This window comes from Phyllostomus discolor, chromosome 8 (genome assembly GCF_004126475.2).
Source record: "Phyllostomus discolor isolate MPI-MPIP mPhyDis1 chromosome 8, mPhyDis1.pri.v3, whole genome shotgun sequence".
NCBI classification, from domain to species: Eukaryota; Metazoa; Chordata; class Mammalia; order Chiroptera; family Phyllostomidae; genus Phyllostomus; species Phyllostomus discolor.
Window position 1 is genome coordinate 36,513,326 of NC_040910.2, and position 21,689 is coordinate 36,535,014.

A 21,689-nucleotide genomic window follows, 5' to 3' on the forward strand; every position below is an offset into this window, starting at 1 on the left:
TCACATGGAGGAATCCTCAAAATCTGATATTAAAAGGGCCCTTCTTACCCCAAAAGATTGGGAAACACTCGCCACATCCTTTTTTAGCTCTAAAGGAGGACTGCCAAGCTGCGGCTTGGGGGAGGCAGCCCGGGTCACTGGGGCCTTTGGGTGCCCTTCCAATCACAGCAAAAGAGGCCAGCTCCTTACTCCACCCACGCCGGGGGCCAGCCCGGCGCCTCGGCCCAGGGAGGGGCACCCAGCCACTGCCCCCCTTGGTCCTCAAGCCCCAGGATGAAGTAAGACCCCTCTACCACCTCATCACCCCAGAGCTTTTGCTCTCTTGGGCTACATCTTTCAAATACTTTTCTCTTGGAATCCTTCAGTTTCCCAAATCTCCTTTCTAAGGGACCAAGAAATGAGTCTGGAATTAACCAGGGGTGTCAGTGAGGGGGAAGACAGGAGCAGAGCGGCCTTCGAAGCCGGGGGTCTCGCACACTGCGTCACCACCCTTGCCCCTACACGCAAACACAGCGTCACCCCCAGTGCCCCGGCCTGGGCCTTCCCAGCGTCCCGCCCTGGGGGCCTCCCACAGCGGTTTCCAGGAGCTATTTTCTTGCCCCCAAAACATACCCTCATGGTAGCTACCGGGTGTGAGGTCGCACTATTTAACAACCCACAGGCCAACTCTGGCTACTGCCTATTTTTGTATGCCCCTAAACTAAGAATGGTTTTTAAATGTTTTAATTACTGGAAAAAAAGTATTTCAGGACACGGGAAAATGACATGAAATTCGCATTTCGGTGTCCACAAATGCAGTCTTGTTGAAACCCAGCTACACCCACGCATTGCCTGCTGTCCACGGCTGCTCTAAGCCTCAGAGGCAGAGCCGAGTAGTTTCAGCAGAGACCACACAGCCTACAAAGCCCAGAGTATTTGCTATCCGGCCCTTTACAGGAGAAGTTGGCCTTCAAAGGCGCCAAAAGAAGTGAGATCACCCAAGGAGGAACTGATGTCAGAGAGGCCACCAAGGAAACAGGGGCCGCCTGAAGTATGCTCCAACAGCACCCTTCACCAGGCACCTCCCAGGGGTGACAGCCCCGGGCACCTGATAAGGATCAGACCCCAGGCCATCACAGTTCCATTCAGAGGGGAGAGGCGACCCCTCGGTCACTGTCTTCACAGTCCACACTGACCCTCTTCCCTGTAATCTGGGAAGAACAAACGAAGGGTCCGCACTTCTGCTGGAGGATGGGCTAATTCCACCTGGACACGGAGGTCTGTGTAGGTCAGAGGGGCGGTCCTGGCACTCGTCCCAGCCCGCCTGTCACTGCCTTGGGCGAGTCACCAGCTGTGAACCTGACTCTCTGACCGTCGGGGTGGGGACAAGGACACCGTGCGTCATTTAGGGAAGCCCACTGTAAACCTGCAGGCGCTGCGGCAGAGAGGCCTGGCTCCCTCGGGGCCCTGTGCCCGCAGCCCCACCCCTGCCCCCGCTCACCTGAGGCTGCACGCAAGCTCAGTGAAGCGGGGCCGCTCGCTGGGGTCATAGTCCCAGCATCGGGTCATGAGGTTGTAGAGGACAGGCGGACAGAGGTCGGGCTTGGGCAGCCGGTCGCCCTTCTCGAGCACCCCGATGACATCCTTGTTCTCCAGCCAGAAGAAGGGCTGCTTGCCGAAGCTCAGGATCTCCCACAGGCACACGGCTGCAAGCAGGAGGAGGCGGCTCAGAGCCCGTGCTGGCGCCGGGTTCGCCTGGGGGGGTCAGTGCGCCCCCTCCAGGCGCAGCCACAGTCATCAGCTCTCGGTCCCTGCGGGGAGGAGCTCCGTGTTCCCTCGCCTCCCCCTTGGGCATCCCCGGAGTCCTGTTCACCAGAGTGGTCACTGAGGGACCAGCCACTGCATCTGTAAGTGAGCAAGGCCCCCTCTCTGCGCCCCCTCCACATGCAGCTATTACGGTTCTGTGGGGTGGGGTGGGGTGGGGTGGGCACGTCGTTGGGACCACCGGCGCCTTCCCTTAGGAAGGGGTGCAGCCTCCATCAGAAAGGTGGGGTTTGGAGCCAATACGTGCTGCCTCTGTGATCGAGGGGAAGCCCCTGACCGGCCTGAACCTCGGCTTCTGTATCTGGAGACTGGGAATACTAACAACAGGACTTCACCGGTGGGCTGTGGAGAGCTGAGAGGGGTGATCTACGAGGCCGTGTGCTCTGTAGGGGCGGGCTGTCTGTCTGTCTGTCACCTGGGCTCATCCTCATCTCTCCCTGAACCTCCTTCTCGGAAAAAACCTCAGTTTGCCTTGGAGGATCCCTCCCTGGTGTCCCACACTGGTGCCCGGGGCTGGCTGGTGGCGCACACGCTCACCTCGAGAGCCATTTCCAGGACGACTGGCCCGCACTGCCCCAGCCGGCCCTGAGCCCCTGTCACCCCCCCACCACTGGCCTCTCACTTCTGACGCTTCCCAGCGGCCACAGCAAAACAGAGCCCTGCCACCCAGCAGGGGGCCAGAGCCAGAGCCCCGCTCCTGCACCTCCCCTTAGCCTGCTCACGGGGGCGGGAGTCGAAACCCTTCGGAGATGCAGCTCACCAAACATCCAGACGTCACTGGCCGTGGTGAAGCGGCGGAAGTTAATGGACTCGGGTGACATCCATTTGATGGGCAGACGTGTCACAGAGGCTTGGAGTGGCAGAGAGGTTTACAGGCGGCGTTTAGGGAAGAAAGATCCAGAATTATCAAAAAATACAGCCTATTCCCTGGAGGCCCGGGACCCACAGCCTGCTGACCGTGGCCTCTCTCCTGGGACTCTGGCTTCCGCAGCCCATCCGGGGGCGAGGCAGAGGCCGAGCGCCCTCACCTTTGTAGTAGTCCTCATCCTCGATGTAGCGGGACAGGCCGAAGTCCCCCAGCTTCACACACTCCGGGGAGGCCACCAGGATGTTCCGGACGGCGATGTCCCTGGAAAAGGGATAGGAAGACGAGGGTAAGGTGGTTCTGAGTGCTTCAGACAGACAGACGGACGGATGAAAGGAGAGACAAAGGAGAGTGCTGGCCGGGACCCAGCCTCAGGGAGGAGTCCAGCAGCTCCCACGGGTCAGCCCTTCCCTGGCCCACTGAGTCATCTTACTGGAGCCCCCGCCACACACCAGGCCCTTCGTCACCCCCTTTCACCTCACCGTTGAGCCTCCACTCCCGTCATCACTTCTCCTGTGTCTCCACCGCGAAGCCCATTTCAAGCCCATTTCAGGTTCTCAGGACTTGCTCCCTACACTCTGCGGCCCTGCTGCCTGCATTGTCCTTCTGCCAGGGGTGCTGTCGCCCTGCTGATTCTCCAGCCAAGAACCCCAACCATGTGACCGGGCACAGCTGTTCTGTCCTCATGCTTGCAGAGGACTGCGCATGGCTGAGAGCAGCGGCAGCTTGTGCTGACAGGGAGACCCCTGCCCCCGCAGCAGAGGAGCTGGCCCAACAGGGTGCTGGCAGCAAAGGAGGCAGCCTCACCCTCACAGGGCAGCGCTCGCTGACATAGTTTACCCCATGTTCCTGCATCACATCTGACCCCACACTGGCTGGTCAGCTTGCTTCTCACAGGCAGGCTCCCTCCTGGCCATTTGTCTTTATTATTGAAAAGATGTCACACAAATAGAGGAACCAAATCTGTTATCCCACCATCTTCACCCCACGACTCTTTCTGTCTCATTTTAGCCTCGTGCTAGAAGGTAAGCTCCATGAGAAAGGAATTTTTTTTCTGTTTTGATTATGACTTTAACCCAAAGCCCAGGACAGCACTTGGAGGCAGAGGGTGAGAGTTCCAGAGTATTGTTGAATGAGTGAATGAATGAATGAATGAATGAGTGATGAGTGAATGAATGAATGAGTGAATGTTTATAGCCCCCAACCCTGTTTTGCATAACATCACTCACAAGGCCACATAGCTGACATCCATGGTGCGGGACTGAAGAACTCACCCGTATACCTTAGTGCTCTGAGAGCACCCTTCTCCTTCCTCTGGGGGATCCTGTCCCCTGTGGTGGGGGCCTCCTTTTAGGGAGGGAGCAATGCCAGGAGAAGGGGCTGGTGGCACAGACAGGGAGGACTGGACTTGGTAGTCCAGGGATTGCGGGGCAGTGCCAGCCCCTCTGGCTGGAAAGGCCCAGACCCCAGGATCTTCCCAGCGCTGCCCTCGCCCCGACCCTCCTGCCTGGGTTCTGTGTCACCCAATGGGCTACAGGGAGGACAGCAAGTGGGAAGCGATCTCCTGGAACCCACAGGGAAGCAGACTAGGATGCACCCAGCTGCCATCAGGCACCTAGGACTTACTTTATTTTCATCCTTAATAGCAGCCCTGTGAGGTACATATTCCTACTTCCACTTATCAGAGAAGGAAACAGGTTCACAAAAGGTGCTCAGGGTGTCACCTTGGAGCTGGGGTTCTGACACGGTCTGTGTGACACCAAGGCCCTGCTCTACCCCGAGCTCTGCGGGATCAGATCGAGGGGCCCTCTCCCACCCCAGCCGCACCTGTGGACACAGTTGATGCTCTCCAGGTAGGCCATGGCCTTACAAATCTGTAGCGAGTACAGGACGAGAGTGAGCACCTTCAGGGAGTTCTTGTTTCGCTCCAGGTAGTGGCCCAGCTGCCGGAAGGGGAAAGGTGCCATCAAGAGTGGGCATGGCCTTGGCCTGAGCCAGGGAGCCAGGTCAAAGGGTGCAGGCGGGGGTTGGGGGGCCGACCCAGGCTGCAGGAGGTCCCAGGGATTTCGTCTACAAATGGTCTCTGGGTGGTTTCAGCTGAATACAGAAGGTAGGAAGCTGGGAGTTAAGGGCCCCTCCTTCTAACCTCATGCCACCCGGCTCCGCTGCGGCGCAGCTGCCACCACAGGGCTCCCCTACTGCCACCTCCCGCTCACCTCCCCGTAGGAATACAGTTCCATTATGATCCAGGTGGGCTCCTCTTCGATGATGCCTATCAGCTTCACAATGTGCGGGTGGTCCAGATTCTTCATCATCACTGAAATCAGGGGTGAGAGGGACGGGCGGAAGTGGCTCTAAGGTCCTCGGTGAGAAACGTGCTTTGCTGTCCCAACCGGGAGAAACGGGGAGGGACACCCCTCCTCCCACGTGGGTCCCAGCACTGCTCACACCACCCCCTTCCCAAATTCCAGGCCCCTCTCTCGTGTGGGGGGTCTGTGTTGCCTCGGGGTCTTCTCCAGCTCTCGGGCGCTGTGTCCCTTCTCAGGGATCGCCTACCTGCCTCACTCATGAACTTCTCTTTGTTGTCCAGAGTGCAGTCTTTCTTGCAAGTCTTCACAGCTACACTGACCTTCTCCCCTTTCTGCAATGAGAGTGAGTTCAGGGCCCCTTGGTCCAGCCCAGCACCCAAAAGAAAGTGTCCCTTCCAGGTGCCACCGTCATCTCCCCACAGGCTTCACAGCCCACCAGGGGAAGGCCGGTGACCTCTGGCCTCTGGGTCTCTGCACAGCACATTCCTGCCCTTTCTTCCTCGTCTTGTCCCTGCTCCTCTCTTCTCCGCCTGTCCTCTCTTCCCTACTCTTTCTTCCTGTGCAGGGTGCGCAAGGACTGCAGTGACTTTGAAGGCCAGGTTCCTCGAGTCCCTGGCTGTGCAGATGGGGAAACGGAGGCGGAGGGGCCAAGGGCCCTGCCCCAGGTTAGCGGGTGTCTGTGGAGCAGGTGTGAGGCCACCGCCATCAGACCTGGCCTGCGGGTGTCTTTCTCCCTTTATTGTTAGTTTTCGCATTTCTCTGCCCCTTTCCTTCAGCTCTGCCCGTCCCCCAGGCCTGGTGGGAGCACAACCAGGAACGACATCCCACCCCACTGGCGGCCTCAGCATTAACGCCTGCTCAGATCCCCCGGCCCTTCCTCAGAACTGCGTGGTATCGTGCCTCCCCGCTCACATTCCCCCACCAAGGGTCAGTCGCCCCTCTCCCGGAGCCGCCTCTGTTTTGAACCCGGCATCACTATCCTTGGAAATGACTCTTGTTTCCGTCATGCCCTGGGTATTTCATAAATACTGCAGTTGCCAAGTGCACGGAGACCCACGCAGCACGACTGCCGCCTCCAGCCCTGCAAGGTTCATGCTCCTCCCCCACCCTACACACAGTGGAAGCCAGGCGTCGGGGAAGAGTTGGAACTCACGTGGTTTGTGTAGACACCTTCATAGACCTCTCCAAAAAAGCCTTCTCCAAGAATTCGATTCAGAATCACATCTTCCCGGGCGATGCCATATTGTGGGCCTGCACACAGGGACAGAGCGGAGACCCAGAGTTCAGAAACCGGCTGACACCCAGAAATCTGCGTGTCCACAGGCTGTAACACCAGGCTCTGCTCCCCTTCTGCTCAGGTGTGCCCAAGACCCCTTGCAACACCGCAGCCAAGAACCAGGGGCGGGGCTGGGAAAGGGGTGCTAGAATGTTCTGTTGTCTCAGACCCGAGGAAGAGCCGTTGCCCCAGTCCCTCTGAAAGCAGCCCCATGGCCATACTCTGAGGAGCCCCAGATCAAGGGTGCCTTGCTCAGGCTGTCCCTGTCTGAATCCCACGTGGCAGAGGACAGAGAAAGAAAGAAAATCCCCCTGCGGTGTCACATAAGTCCCCACACAGGGCCCCAGCTGTGGCCTACACGGTGGGGTCAAGGACTTACCTCCTGACCTTCGCAGAGTCTCGTCAGGAATCTCAGCATAGATGTCGGACTCTGCAATGACAGGAAAGGACACCCCATGGGCGTGATGCCCCCCTCCAACGGCACCTCCAGGACCCAGGGGTGTGGCTCCCATATCAGGCCGGGGGAACCAAGGCTGACCACACCTGGTGGGGGGGGGGGGCGGGTAAGGTGACAACCAGGGCTCGGGCACAGGTTTCCAATGGCCACGGAGCCCAGGGCGCCTGGCTGGAGTCCCTGCTCGCTGCTGCCCGCTTGCCTTATTTAGGGCAAGTTGGTTAGTCTCCCCTAATCTCAGCTTCCTTTTCTGTAAAATGAATGTTTCTGGGGAATGTCCCAAAGGTCAGGTAAAATAACATCTCCAATGTATTTAATGCTATTATGGATTGAACATTTGTGATGCCCCTCGCCAAATTCACATGTGGAAGCCCTGAGCCCCAATGCGATCGTACTTGGGGGCGAGGTCTTTGGGGGTGGGGAGGGCTACATGAGGTCATGAGGTGGAGCTCCCATGAAGGGAAGAGTGTCCTTATCAGAAGAGGAAGAGTCCAGAGCTCTCCATCTGCCCACCACGTGAGGACACGGAGAAGGCAGCTGTCTGCAAACCAGGGAGAACGTGCTCCCTGGACCTGACCGTGCCGGATGTGGCTCTTACACGCCCAGCCTCCGGGGCTGTGAGAAATAAATGTCTGCTGTGTGAGCCGCCCGGTCTGCAGTGTTTCATTATGGCGGCCTGAGCTGAGACAGACACGGTCCCACATGCTAACTATTCAAAGCACGTTTGCTATTGTGACTGATGGACGTTTTACACCATCACTGAGACGTCCTAGGGAAAGTTCGTGCTTGTGTAATTCTGAGGGGATCCTTGACAATCTCACAGGAGCAAGCAGAAGAGAGGCTCTGGGTGCGGGCGGTGGGCAGCGGGTGGGCAGGCTTACCGATGCTGCAGCTCTCTGAGAGGCAGGGCCGCTGAGCCTCCAGGTTTCTGCAGGAGGAGATGAGGGGGCAGGAGCCGAGTGAGTTCAGAGCCTAGCAATGCTCCCCCAGGGCAATTGTGGCCCACCCTGTCCCACCATCCCGCCCGGAGGGCCAGCTACATTGTGTCCACAGTCTGTAACCTGGGAGCGTGTCCAGGTTATTCTAACCTGGGGGCAGCAGGGAAGGGACAACATTCCGTCGGATTAAATGCCAGGTGGCATTAGAATACATGATTATCCCCATAAGAATTTACTGGGAGAAATTTACTGACAAAAATATTGCCACTCGTGACATGCTGGGGTTCCAGCGTTCTCCCCTGGGGACCGGAAACCACGGGGCTGGAGGCTCCCTGTTTGTTCTGCCTTCTCCCGGGGAGACAGGCTGAGGGCAGGGCCCGTTCCCTGCCGTCTGGCTGTACTCACAGCGCAGGGATCTGGGGCAGGCTGTTCCGCTTCTCACCATCTGGGAAGAGGGGAGGAAGGAAAGGAGATGGAGCCAGGGACACAAGTCCTGCTGGCCAGCTGACCGCACAGCTGCTACGAGCCGGCAGAAGGGAGACCCTCCCGGCCATTATGTGCCCTTTGAAAGCGTGAGTAGAAGCTGGGCGGCCTTGGTCCTGAATTGGAACCCTCTTCACAGGAGAAATTATTGGGCTTCCTCCAGCCCAGGATCCTGCTTCCTGATCCCATCCCAAAGCAGAGGCACCCACACAAGAGAAACCAGCCAGGTTCTAGCTACAGCTTTGGTCTTTCTGGGGCTACCATGACTTTTCCTCCAGAAGTTGGCCTCCAGGCCGCCACTGACCAGTGGGGCCAGGGGTCTGCTGCTTGGGACTCAGGTGGGACCACAGGGGCCAGGTGAGCACCTCCACACACCACCACAGCCACTTCTTTCACACGTTGGTCAATGGCTTAGCTTCCCCTGCTTTCTCCCAGGGGCAGGGTGGGGCTGAGGGAGGCGGCTTGGCTCGGCCGTGCCACCAGATGCCCACTGGGCCAGTTTGCCTGTGAGTAGAAACGTACCTTTCTTGGGATGAATGATGAGAGAGGTTTTATGCTCCCCCTGCAGCCGGCAGTAACCGTCTATGAGGTCAGCCATGTTCTCGGCCTCTGCCAGAGAGGAGGTTTTGATGGACAAGGACTGCAGAGAAGAGACCAGCCAAGTATGAGACCCCAGAGCCTAGGCTGCAGTCTATCCGACAGGAAAGAGAAGAAATTGCATATTCCTGCCATCCACCCTCACCCAAAATCCATCCGCGCCCCAACTGCGGCTTGGCTTGCATTTTCCCGAGAGCCACCAGGGGGCGCTCTTGTCATCCCTCCCAACTGACTGCCTTAAACTAGGAAGGCCAGTTCCAGGTCCGGTTTATTTTAGTCTCTCAATGGTAGGTACAAAATACGCAAGAGCAGAAACAAAAAAGGGAAGAGGGAACGAGGGGGCAGGGAATACATGAATGAAAGGAGAGATAGAAATCTGTTTTCCTCTGAGGTCTCTGATTCTCACACCCACGCAAAAGCCTGGGTCTTTGAGGTCTTAATTCTGAGTCACTGTTCACGTGTGTAAAGTGAGGCCTCTAATTCGGCCAGATTTCTGGTCACCTTTACTCCCCCCATCCTCACCCCTGGCCCAGAAAACTCCCCAGCTTTTTTTTTTTCTTGACACTTTTGACAACAGTGTGGATCCTGAGCTATCTTCTGTATAATGTATCATCGTCCTGGTACTTTGAGAACTAGGTCCAGTTTTTTTTTTCAGCAGGATCTCAGAAGCTGGAGAATCCCCAACTTCCTGACTATCTGTGCAAGAACACCCAACTTGCAGTTGTGCTCCCATATTTTGGAGCTTCCCGATTCCCAGAGACGCTCACCTGGGGGGCACCCTCGATGCCCAGCTGCAGCGCTGCCTGGCCGTCCTCCAGCAGGAGGCACCTGATGGACCTGATCTGCTTGAACTCTGCCAGGCAGGTGGGCTGTGGGGGAGGAAGGGAGGAGCCATCAGACCACCCCACTCCTGGGATCGGGCCATGGAAACTGGTCAGTATGGGGGGCACAAGGAAAAAGTGGGATTTGGGAGTCTCTTAGCGGGGTGAAGAGAGGATCAAAGACAATTAATGCTGGAAGGATCATCTAGTCCAAGCCCCTGGCTTTGCAGATGAGAACATGAGTCGAGAAAGCTAGGACTTGCCCAAGGTCATATGCCAAGTCGGTGGGAGAGCCAGGACTGGACCCAGGCCTTCTGACTCCCAGGGGAGGGAGGGTCCCATCTGGCCACTGAAAGAGCAACTCTGCTATCTGAGCCAGAAGAGCCAAAATAGTGTCCTTCCCTCTGCTCCATACCCTCAAGCCCTCCCTGTACCCCTCTCCAGCCTCTACACAGGGGATAGCTACAGGCCAACAAAGAACAATCAGCCCTATACTGTTATGCCAAACACTCACTACCACTGCTCATGCCCATGGGCAGGAAGAATGGATGGGGCAGGCCAGGGTAGGAGGCAGCAGAGGCGGGGGGCAGCTCAGCCAAAGGTGGGATGGGGCCTGCCCCCAGTGTCTTTCTACCTTTGCGTCTTGACTGGTAAGCTGGCGGATGCCTTTAGGGCCGATGACCAGGTCCACAGTAATGTTCCATCCTTGCTGCAATAAAAGGAAAGAATGGTTACCCAAGCCCTGCCCTACTCCTATTTCAGAAACTTTGGGGGGGAACCCACTACACTAGGCACAGGCTACTGTCTCCTGGGCCCTCCAGCTCCTTCCACTCTTAAACTCTTGCTACAGAGATTGTCCCCTCCGCAAACCCTGCCCACCTCCCAGAGTTGGAGCCAAGATTTCAGCTTCCTTCCCAAGGCAAGTAGATTAACATTTGATGCATGTTAGGGCAGGTCAGTACAAGCAAGCAAAGCCCCTTCCCCCCCCCTCCTTGATGGCCGCCTGGCTCCCTCTCCCGAGAGGCCCAGAATTCAGGTGGAGGAGAGAATTACAATGAGTTCACAGCGATAGGTCTCCTGGTCAATGCTGGCAAAACCGGCGAGGGTGTTGAAGAACTTCATGACGCACTCCTCCTCCCTGAGCGAGGCATACTGCTGGAATGTCTGCTGGATCATCTTCCGGAACTGCTTGGGCTGGGGGGGAAGGGCAGGGGTGAGCAGGCCCCTCCCGGCTCTGGTTCCTCCCCTCAGGGTCTCTCCTAGAGCCTGCCTGCTGCGCTAAGACGGTCCCCGGGCCTCTGCCACGAGAGCCCTGGCAGTCTCTTACCTAGAGCACACACCTGTTGTCTCAAGCAAAGCTCACCACAGCCCTGGAAGGGAGGCAGGGGAGGCCAGTGCTCAGGGGCACAGCTAATTGGCCTCCGATGTGGAAATAGAGCCAGTTTTCCTGACCCCCTGCCGTGGAAAGGGCCCACTGGATGCATTTTGTTGTCCTATGTCCAGGCGGCCCAAAACGACACAGATATCCTGGATGTGTCCCTGGTATTCCCCAGCCCAATACCTTTAGCTCTAGTCCTGGGAACCAGCACGAAGGGGTCTTTCTGGGCCCCTTGCCCACTGACCTTTAAGTTTTCCTGCATCTGCTTTGGGAAAAACAGATCAAGCCCCACTTCCTTCCTGAAAGAAGAAAAAAAAAAGCATCATTTGACACCCTCTGTCCCCCAGCCCGGGACTTCTGGCCAATCAGGCAGAGGTGAGAGGGCTCAAGGATGGGGTGGGTGGGGCTTGCTTCCTGTCTCTGGTCTGGGGGTGAGTGGAGTAGGGGATGAGCAGGAAAAGCAAGGCATCGAGAAGGGAGGGGAGGCCGGCCCATCTCAGGACTTACTCCAGGAGCTCGAAGTTGGACTTTTTGTCAAGTGCATTGTGGGGCATGTCCTTGAAGAACCGCCTGGAGAGAGAGAAACCATGGAGAGGCTGATGGCCGGAGCACGGAGCCACCACAGCCAGGTCGCCTGACACCCCACACGTTGGCCTAGAAGCCCCCCTTCCCCTGCCACGTGTGGGAACCACTGGGAGGGAGCAAGTTAGGAGAGTCAAAAAGTTTGATACCTAGAAAACCAGGAAAACCCAAAAATCTCATTTCTAGAAAAGACCGCAGCCCTACAGCTCCGTTCGGGGACTGCCCCGCTGCGGGCAGAGGACGAGCACGAATGGCCCGGGGCCACCAGCACTGCAGCTGTCGGTTCAGGGACACCCGCCTGCCTCCACCTGCAGGGGCCGGCTGCCCTGGGCAGTTTCCTTCTCCTTCTTCAGCTCTCCCTGAAACATTGTGTGTGTGTGTGTGTGTGTGTGTGTGTGTGTTGGTGTGTCTACTTAAATAATTATTAAATGCAGTACATAGAAAAATTTTAGAACTTATGGAATAGAAAAAGGAAAAAGAAAAAGAATCCTACGGCCAGGGGTGACATTTATTAATTTTTTAATATATGTATAGTCTTTAAGACCCATTAAGTGTATGTCTTAATGGGGATTTTTATGTATTATTTGTGCATAGCAATTGTTGTTTAAGTCAAGATCAAATGGCCACTGTCCCCACTTGTGTCTCCACCCTGCTCTGCCTGCACCGCCAGGTCTAGAAACTTCTTCGGCTGGTGCGGACACTGTCACACTGGAATCTGACACACGAGTGGCTCTGCTCCTTCGGCCCCACCGTCTGCACACGCAGCTGAGGACAGCTGGCTGCGATACTGTAAGCGGGGAGAGGCGGTAACTTCTGACCCCAAAGACGTGAATCTAGACAACTAACTATGACTAGAAAATGTTGAGATTAGATCTTCATCTCACACTTAATTTTAAACATTTATTCTAGATGGACTAAAGAGGTAAATGTAACAATAAAATTGTCATCAAACTACAAGAAAATCTAGGAAAATACTCCCCAGTCATGGGATTGGAAAGAACATGGAAAGCATGAAATCGTAGAAGAAATCCCCAATTAAAAAACATAATGTTGTATCCTTAACAATTCTTAATAAATGGTGTGTTTTTGTTTTGTTTTTAATTTCTTTTTAATTTAATTATAGTTTGTATACTATCCTCTATTGGTTATATTAGTTTCAGGGGTACGACCTAGTGATTTGACATTTTTATACTTTACAGGGTGATCACCTCACTAACTCTACTGATCATCGGCCATCTTGTAAACGTTATCACGATATTAACTATATTTAGTTAATAATATTAACCTTTTCACCCATCCCCTCCACCTTTCCCTCTGGTAACCATCCCTTGGGTCTCTGTCTCTAGGAGTCTGTTTTGTTTTACTTGTTTGTTTTGTTTTTAGGTTCCGCACGTAAGTGGGACCACATTGCATTTGCCTCTCCCTGTCTGACTCATTCCACTGAGCATAATACCCTTTAGGTCCTCCATGTTGTTCCAAATGGCAAGGTTTCATTCTTTTTCATTGCTGCACAATAGTTCATTGTGTATGTGTCTGTGTGTATATTTATTTAGTAATTTTTAATAATGGATGTTTTTAAACGGATAAGAACAGATACTACATTTGATCTTAGCCAAAAGGCCAAGAAGCAATAATAATAATTGGTGTTTTTAAAACTTAATTTAACTGCATTTTACTTTTCAGTGACCATTTACACTCAATACCATTGCATCCCAGCCTCAGCGCGGGAAGCCCCTGCGCTCTCGCCCCGCCCCACACTGCCCCGAGCGCTCCCCCACCGGGCGCCGCACCACCTCGCCATATCGACCGCGCTCCCCATGCTGCAATCCACGTCTCTGTGGCTGTTCTGCAGCCACCGACGTGAACTGCTTAATCCCTTCACCTTAACAAATGGTGGGTTTGAAAATATTGTCAAGCATGTTAAGTAACTATGTTTTAATAAATACAGTTTCAATTTTAGAAAAAATGCACTGGAGACCATCAGACTGGATCGACCTTGTTAATGGAAATTAGCTCTGGTTAATGAAATTGCAAGTGACTTTAGTCAGTTTTTTCTTCCTTTCCTACATGCTCCAAATATTCCATATTGAACGAGTATTACTCCTTTTACTGGAAGAAATGAAGGCGGCGAGGTTGTTCAGCCCATCACGATGGCAGCAGTCTGGGCGCGCTACCTGCGGAGGCAGCCCCTCCGGAGCCCCGCGTCTACTCGGCATAAAGTCCTGTGCTCCTTTCCCTGCCCCTCTCTGGGCCCCTGGAGCTACAAATGTTAAATTTAACTCCCTTTTTAGGTGTCATAGGTTTGAAAGCAGTTATTTTATCCTGATCTCTGTTCTCATTATGGTCCCCTCTCTCTTCCCAGCCCCTGACACACGCACACACCGGGTCACCGTAGCTCGGAGGAGAACAGACGAGGGGAATGCAAATGAGGAAGAGGGGAAGGTCTGTGTGGGGAGCAGGGCCCAGTAACACTAGGGGCTCTTTCTAGCAAGGGCAGGTGGAGCTGTGTCCAACGCCAGTAGCTGGAATGAGGGGAAAACAAAAGCTATAGTCTTTGATATAAAATTCATCTTACAGAACCCAAAATGGGCACAGTCAAATGAGCATTAAAGAGTAATACTATTTAATGATGGCTCAGTGAATATTGCTAAATTATATCTTACAATGCTGAGATGCATTTCCAGCCTATATCCCTCCAAAGAAAGATGCAAGGACACACAGTTTACATATTTAAATAAAGCAGGCCTAGAAAGAAACCAGGCAACGAGATAAATGAGCTAAAGAATATGGCAAACTTGTGGTTTGGGGTTCACTTGTCCAGGAAGCCAGGATATTGGATAGAAGACCTCGTTAAGTGTATAATTCCCCAAGAGAAAACATTTACCATGAAATAGAGATTGCATTGCTTAAAATAAAAAGTTTGAAAAACTGTTTATTGAAAGAAAATTAATATTCTCAATATTTATTTTACCCCCCAAAATGAGAAGGCAATATATGTCCCTTTTTCTCCTGTTGCAATTTTGGTAAACCGCAATGATATAACATGAAAGTTCCATCAATGTGGTGGCTGGCGGGTCTAACGTTCAGCAGTGCAAGTATATGGCCTTCCAATGGTCTAACTCAGTGGTTCTCAACCAGAGGCAGCGGTGACCTCCTCCCCAGCCTGAAGACATTTGGCAATGTAGGGGACCTTTACAATTGTCACACCTGGTTGTTTCACTACCAGCATCCAGTGCGTGGAGGCCAGGGAGGCTGCTAAGTGTCCTACAAAGCACAGGATGGCCTCTATGACAAAGAGCCACACAGCTCTAAATGCCCCGACTGCTGAGGTTGAGAAGCCCCAGCAGCTTGATTCAACACAAGGACTTAGGGAACTGGGAAGTGTGGCTCTTCCCCAATGCTTCTCTCTACCAGGTATCTGACAGAACAAGATAGCAGAGGCTAGTGAACTATTCCAGCTGATTGGGGCAAGTCTGATGCTTGGAAACCAGACAACAGGTAACAGGGAAGACAATCAGTTACAGAACATAAAAATGCTATAAATCCACATGTTTATTGCAGCATTATTTACAATAGCCAAGCTATGGAAGCAACCTAAGTGTCCACCAGTAGGTGAGTGGGTAAATAAGAAGTGGTGCATATATACAATGGAATATGATCCAGCCATTAAAAAAAAATGAAATCTTGCCACCTGCAACAACATGGGTGGACCTACAGGGTATTCTGCTGAGTGAAATAAGTCAGACAGGGAAAGACAAATGCCAGATGATTTCACTTACATATGGAATCTAAAAAAAAAAACGAAACAAAATAAATGAACAAACAGAGTAGAAACAGGCTCATAGATACAGAGAACATTTTGACAGTTGCCAGATGGGAGAGCAGCTGGGGGCAGGGTGAAAAAGGTGAAGGGATTTAGGAGTACAAAGTGGTAGTTACAGACTAGTCATGGGGGTGCAAAGTACAGCACAGGGGATACATCAATAATATTATAAAAACTGTGCATGGTGTCAGATGGGCACTAGGTTTATCAGGGTGATCACTTCACGAGTTACACGAATGTCTAATTATGGGGTTGTCTGAGACAAGATCGTATGTCAACTGCAACTAAAAAAAAAATGAACCTTATCCAGGATTCTCCCTGGGAGGAAAACCATTTCATCATACTTCTACCTGAGATGCTTGTGGTTAAGATCCCAAATTTCCACACAGCCAATGATGACAGATTTAGAAAGTATTCTGAGTCAGTGTCACCTGCCCTCCACTTTCACAGAAAACCTCAGAGCACTCCTGCAAGGCGCCAAGTCCAGGCACCAGGTGACCATCCATGATTCCCGCTGGCTGAGTGAGCTACAAAATAAACTCTTAGGAAACTGAACAAATTGGCTTGCCATACGCAATTATTTAATTCTAACAGAATGAATGTTGGCAAATGTGCACCAGGGAAGAGGAATTTAGATCTTTCAGGGTTATCCATTAATTCAAATATGGACTGTGCCCTCATTGGGTGCTAGGTGAAGGGAATGCCAACCCTGACTTCAAGGATCTGACAAGATTTCACAGTCTAGTGCGCAGGAGCCAACCGGTGCCTCGGGCAGGCAGGTGGGGTGGGCAGGGTGAGGAGAGGCTTCGAGATGGAGAAATCCCTGAGCTGGCTTTGCAGGAAGAGGCTGTGGCCACCAAATTGCTTATTATCGACACCTCACAGATATGCCCTGAGGTTTCCTATGCATGCAGAGGGCACGTAGGCAATACTGGCTTAGTAAATTTTCTAAAGCTTCCAAAACGAAGAATAATTTACCAGGCTGAAAAGGGGAATGAGAAGAGTATGTCAGCCAGAGGGGGTGCATTACTCACTAAGGGGGCAAGAGCAGCTTCTGAGTCCCCAACACCGGGTCCCTTAATGTCACTCCTAGTTTATGATAATTGTTGAATGGATGAATGAGAATTGAGACTAGGGGTGGATAAAAGAATTTTGAGGACTAGAATATTTAAATAAGCCTTAGCAAAACAAAAGCTGGGGTTGGTTAAATGGAAGGGTAAACAAATTTTGAAGTGAACACTGAGGAATTAAAACATATGAAAATAATAGCAATTTTAAAGTGATTAAGGGGGTGGTGAATGGAAAAATGTTTAATTAGGGAAAGGTAACTCAGTAACATACCAAAGTTACCCCAATCTGTTGAAATCAGCGCGCTCCCTACACCACTGATGGCCCCTCTCCCATGCACCGAAGATCAGCTCGTGTGTTTGTTTTTCTTGACCGCGGCCCCCAGTCACTCAGGTGTGCCATGATCTGTGTGTTTCGAACATTTGGGCAGTTGGACATCACTGGGGTGTCTGAGAGAGCCCGTCGCCACTGCTAATCAGACGTATTGCTTTTTCCAGAGATTGAGCTCCACAGTCGTCTGGACTGAGCCGCATCTCAGCTGCTGTCGGTGAGCAGCACCCAGTGATCCCTGACCTGCCTCAGCTGCCTTCACTGAATGAGGGTGCGCCTGCTGGGAGCGCCCTCTAGTGCCCGGCTGGTTCTCCCCAGCCCAGGGCTGCCGTTGTGACAGGCCAACACATCAGAGGACCAGGGGGCCCAAGAACAGGCACAAGTCCATGATCTATCCCCAGGTGATGACAGCAGAAAGTAAAGAAACATCTTTGAAAATCCAGTGGGTTATGTTTTCCTTCTAAAAAGCGATAGAAATATTGATTCATCACAAACATTTGCTAACTATGGAACAAAATGCCTTTTGAAGCCAGCTAAGTGGTCTTTGTCTGATCTTTACTTATTATTAGTTACAAGTTAACTATTATTGGGGTTCTATGTTCACTCAGAGCTTTCAGGTCAGTGTCTGGAGCTCTGCCAGGGGCTGGCAGCTGCCCTGGCACCTCAGGTGAAGGGGAAGCCATCTGGCTCCTCACACTGGGCAGGTACTGATTCACGGCATGTGGGCCATGAATTTCACATTTTAATGTATCGGGGGGCATGTAGATAAAATAACACATTTGGCATTTATAAAGCACCTCCAATAAATTCATAAAATTGATTAGGAATGATTTCAACAATATGAAATTCTGGAAAAAGCAAAACTGTGAAGTCAGTGACAATATCGTTGGTTGCCAGGGGGTGGAGGGAAGGAGGGATACATAGGTGGAACATGGGTTCTTAGGACAGTGAGATTATTTTGGATGATATTGTGATGGTGGCCACATGTCAGTACACACTTGTTAAGACCCATAGAATCTACAATATCAACAGTGAGCCTGGATGTAAACTATGGACTTCAGGTGATAAGGGTGTCTCGGTGTGGGTTCAGAGACTGTAACCATTGTAGCGCTCTGGTGGGGGTGCTAGTAAGAGGGGAGGCGGGCCCTGTGTGGGGAGGGGGCCTACGGGAAATCTCTGTACCTGCCCCTTAATTTTGCTGTGAACCTAATACTGCTCTACAAAATAAAGTCTATTAAAATAAGTTTTAAAATAATGAATAAAAGTAAAGAGAAAAATAATTAGTACAAATAATAAATCATTATTGGGTACTTTGGTCCGTATCATTGTTCTAAGTACTTTAAATGCACAAATTCATTTACTCCTCAGAACAATCCTATATGGTTGCCACTATAATTATCATTCTCATTTTACAGATGGAAGAACTGAGGCACAAACAGCTGAAGCGACTCGCCCAGGAAACGGAAGACCCAGGACCTCCCGGGCAGCCCAGCTCCAGACCCCGTGGTCTTCCTCATTATGCCCAGTCGCTCCTTGATGTGAACTGAATCCATGGAGGATTCATCTTGCTAACCTCTTATCTTGTGCATATATCATACTCCTTTTGTAAGCCAGGAAAGAATTTTTTTTTAGAGACACATACTTTTTCCCTAGGTGATACCATCAACCATGTTAATAGGACAAGGAACTCTGCCTGTGGTCTGTGGGCAGACCGCATGCTGGAACCTTTGCAGGGGGAAAAATCCCAGCCCTGGAAAATTCTGCCTTATGGCCCAGTTTTCAGAAATGTATCCATTTCTCTTGGTGAGGAATAGCTAAAACTTGATTTTATATGGTAAAATCATATAGACCATATGATATATGGTACATTGTAAGGTGTAGCTTTGTATTCAAGTTTAAAAATCATAGGTTTTTAAATCTTCTATTAAACTTACAAAGTAGGCATTTTCCCCATTCTCTTCCGAATATCATGTAACCTGTAACTCAAAGATCAACCTGTAGGAATAGGAACATCTCTCTGACTCTGTCCTCAGGCCCGGGAGACAGGACATGGCGTGCCGCTGTCATTCAACAAACACAGAAAGAGCCTGAGTTGCTAAGGCAGCAGACACCGCGAAACCTGACGAGAGCTCACTGTGCGCTCCAGTGCGTCTGGCATTAGACAATAATAATAGCTATTATTATTGTTGTTGTTGTTAATAGTATTATATAATAGCTATTATTATTCCTATTACCAATAATAATTTGGGAATGAGTCAAGGAAATAAAAACAAAACAAGGATAAAATAGAATACTAAAGGGTCTTCTCATCACTGTTACGTTACGACTAAGTGATGATATTTGGAGAGGTGACTTAAAAGATTGATGTCTCAAACTGAATGCAGAGTCCTGGTGTGAGCGCCACAGATGAAAAGGGAAAGGTAAGCTTTGCTCAGGCATCTAATTTCAGAGGAGATGAGACTGTGTAAGCCGAATGCAGGTTATAGGAGCTGTCATGGCCTCGGAAGGTATAAAAGGGCACACATAATAAAGTAAACTCACAGACAACTCCCGACCCACCAACAGAGGACCCCCAGGGCCACTGCCAGCTGTGGCCAGGTGGTCTGTCTTCCGATTAGCACCACAGGCTGCAGACTTTCTCTGTACAGAGGGCCCTTGTGTCCCCCGGCTTGTTGAGACAGAGTCACCAAGTGGGAAACCAGTGAGGAGCCCTCCAAGGCTCTCCTTGACCTATTCTGGCACAAACGCCAACAGTCTCAGATGCAGAGACAAAAGCAGGAAAGGAGGGCCTTTCCATCCCATGGCCCTCCCTAGGGGACAGCTCAGCACCCTCTCTGAGACCCAGGATGGGAGCCCGAATTCCTGCATGGCCCCCAGAAGCAGCAGCAGGGTCACACTCTCTATAACTTCAATGTCACAGACAGGGCCAGGACTCTTCCTACAACCACATTTTGAGGTCACCAAAAGTCACCCTTTGCCAAAGGTTTCCCTGGCAATGGTCTTGGAAGTCCCTCCATCCACTCAAGAGGCTAACCATGTTCAAGTCATCTCAGGGGTGTGGGGGGGATGGGGGGAGTTGTCAAAATGCACACCCTAAAGTCCCACCCAACTCTACTAAACCAGGGTTCCAAGGGTAGGGTTAGGGTTATTCTACTTTAATAAGCTCCCAGGTGATTATGATTTGCAACCAGATTCCAGAACCACTGTTGTAAGACAGATAAGGGGGTTACAGAAAAAGCAGTGGGAGTGTAGAAGGGGCAGATGGATGATGATGGGTGGTGAACTCAGTGGTGTTGCTTTGGGCAAGAATGTACTAGAACACAGGTTTAACCACATCACCATCCTTGGCCCAACAGCCAAGAGTAAGACCTACTCCTTAGACTATCATTCAGAGTCTTCCACCATCAGCCCGAACCCACCTCCCACAACTCATCTGCCTCTGTCCTCCAGTCTGGCCTTGTCCTCCCACCGGTCACTGAGTCCAGCATGCACACTGCCCTGCCCCAGCCTGCCCCAGTGTCTCCTTATAGGAGGCTCTCTCTTCCTTCCCAGAGCAGTTCCAATCTCCTCCTCCTGGTGCCCTAAGGCAGCATTAATGGCTCCTGTATGTACATCTGGCTGGCGCGTATTTCATCCTGCCTTGTGTTATGATCAATTGCAGACACACCTGTCACTTCCCAAACACCGTAGGTTTAAGGACCTGTCTGGATGATTCTCTAATTTCGTACATACTTAGCAGTGCCTGTGGGAGCTGGGGACATGGCAGCGAGCAACACAGATGGGATTCCCAACATTTGAATACCTCCCAGAATCTCACCTAAGGCTCAGAGAAACGTTTACTGAATCACTTGGATGGCAGCCAGAGGGAAGAAGCAGGCATCCAGGAGGCAAGTGCTGTGGCAGCCAAAGGAAGACGGGGACACCAGCCCGAGAGGACTTGGCACTCACTTCTATCCCAGGGTCCAGACGGCAAGCACCCAGGGCCAAGCCCTGTCAGCCACCACTTGTCCCCTCCCGGCTCACATATCCACTCTTGCTTCCCACCCTGGAGGACAGCCGAGCTGGCCAGGAGCCCAGTACAGGAGGGAAGACACAAGCATCTTCCCTGGAGAGGCCGCAAGGCCACCTACCTGAGCTCCAGACAGCCCAGCTGCAGGGCCATGCCCTCGCTGACCTTGCTGGCATAGCGTTGCATGTAGTCAATCCGGAGCTGGGAGTGGGGAGAAAGGCCAAGGTTGAGACTTCCGCCCTCGTTCCCTGTTTGCCTGAGCAGAGGCCCCAGGAGCTGGTGGGTGCCTTGAACACAGTCCTGTCCCCCTGGGCTGTCTCTCTCACGCACCCACCACGCACAAATGCACAGCAGGAGATGAAGAGCAGAAAGGGGCCGCCCACCCTCTGCTCTGCCTCAGCCTCCCTCCAGAACCCCGGCAGGGCTGACCAAGCCTCCACAGGATGGGGCCTTCGGGTCGTTGAAGTGCTTTGGACATGTTACCGTGAGCTCCACGAGGCAGGAAATTCAGAGTCCCCTCCCCCACTCCTTATTTTGGAGATACAAAAACAGGGATCTGGGGGAGGGGTCAGTAATTTATCCAAAGCCTTGTTGGTAAGTAGTGACAGATGTCATCCACTGTACAAAAAAAGTCCAGCTTGGTCTCCAGCAAACTGGGAGAGACACAGGAGGGAGCGAAGGTCAGCAGAACAGAGTGACGGCATTCACTCAGTGCCAAGTCCTGCGTGAGGCACATCACATGTACTGCATCAGTGTGTTGGAGAAGCTCCAAACAGCTCATGAGAGCTGGTTATTAAATTTTTTGAAATGTTGCAAGCTGGCTGATAACACATCATCAGTAGCTTAAAACAGGCCTATTTACACCATGGGAATTGGAAGTTCTACAAATCAGGTATTGTTGCTTCAGGGAGCTGGCTTGCCAGCGCATCGCTAATGATATCATCTGGTCCTCA

The 21,689-nt window shown here is 52.1% G+C and overlaps 1 protein-coding gene and 1 pseudogene across 3 annotated transcripts in view; both read right to left on the bottom strand.

Moving 5' to 3' along the window:
- Positions 1–21,689, bottom strand: part of PTK2B (protein tyrosine kinase 2 beta) — a 116,764-nt gene that overhangs the window by 14,575 nt on the left and 80,500 nt on the right. For all 3 annotated transcript variants that reach the window (XM_028519425.2, XM_028519436.2, XM_028519427.2), the window contains exons 5-21: positions 20,858–20,937; positions 11,432–11,494; positions 11,169–11,223; positions 10,600–10,740; positions 10,181–10,255; positions 9,493–9,594; positions 8,651–8,768; positions 8,051–8,090; positions 7,589–7,635; positions 6,633–6,683; positions 6,131–6,228; positions 5,225–5,309; positions 4,885–4,985; positions 4,496–4,611; positions 2,832–2,932; positions 2,564–2,653; positions 1,481–1,685 (exon numbers count right to left, since the gene is read on the bottom strand). In XM_028519425.2, the coding sequence (XP_028375226.1) occupies positions 1,481–1,685; positions 2,564–2,653; positions 2,832–2,932; positions 4,496–4,611; positions 4,885–4,985; positions 5,225–5,309; positions 6,131–6,228; positions 6,633–6,683; positions 7,589–7,635; positions 8,051–8,090; positions 8,651–8,768; positions 9,493–9,594; positions 10,181–10,255; positions 10,600–10,740; positions 11,169–11,223; positions 11,432–11,494; positions 20,858–20,937 (1,568 nt within the window). The remainder of the gene's footprint in view (positions 1–1,480; positions 1,686–2,563; positions 2,654–2,831; positions 2,933–4,495; positions 4,612–4,884; positions 4,986–5,224; positions 5,310–6,130; positions 6,229–6,632; positions 6,684–7,588; positions 7,636–8,050; positions 8,091–8,650; positions 8,769–9,492; positions 9,595–10,180; positions 10,256–10,599; positions 10,741–11,168; positions 11,224–11,431; positions 11,495–20,857; positions 20,938–21,689) is intronic.
- On the bottom strand, positions 13,033–13,138 carry LOC114504463 (annotated as a pseudogene).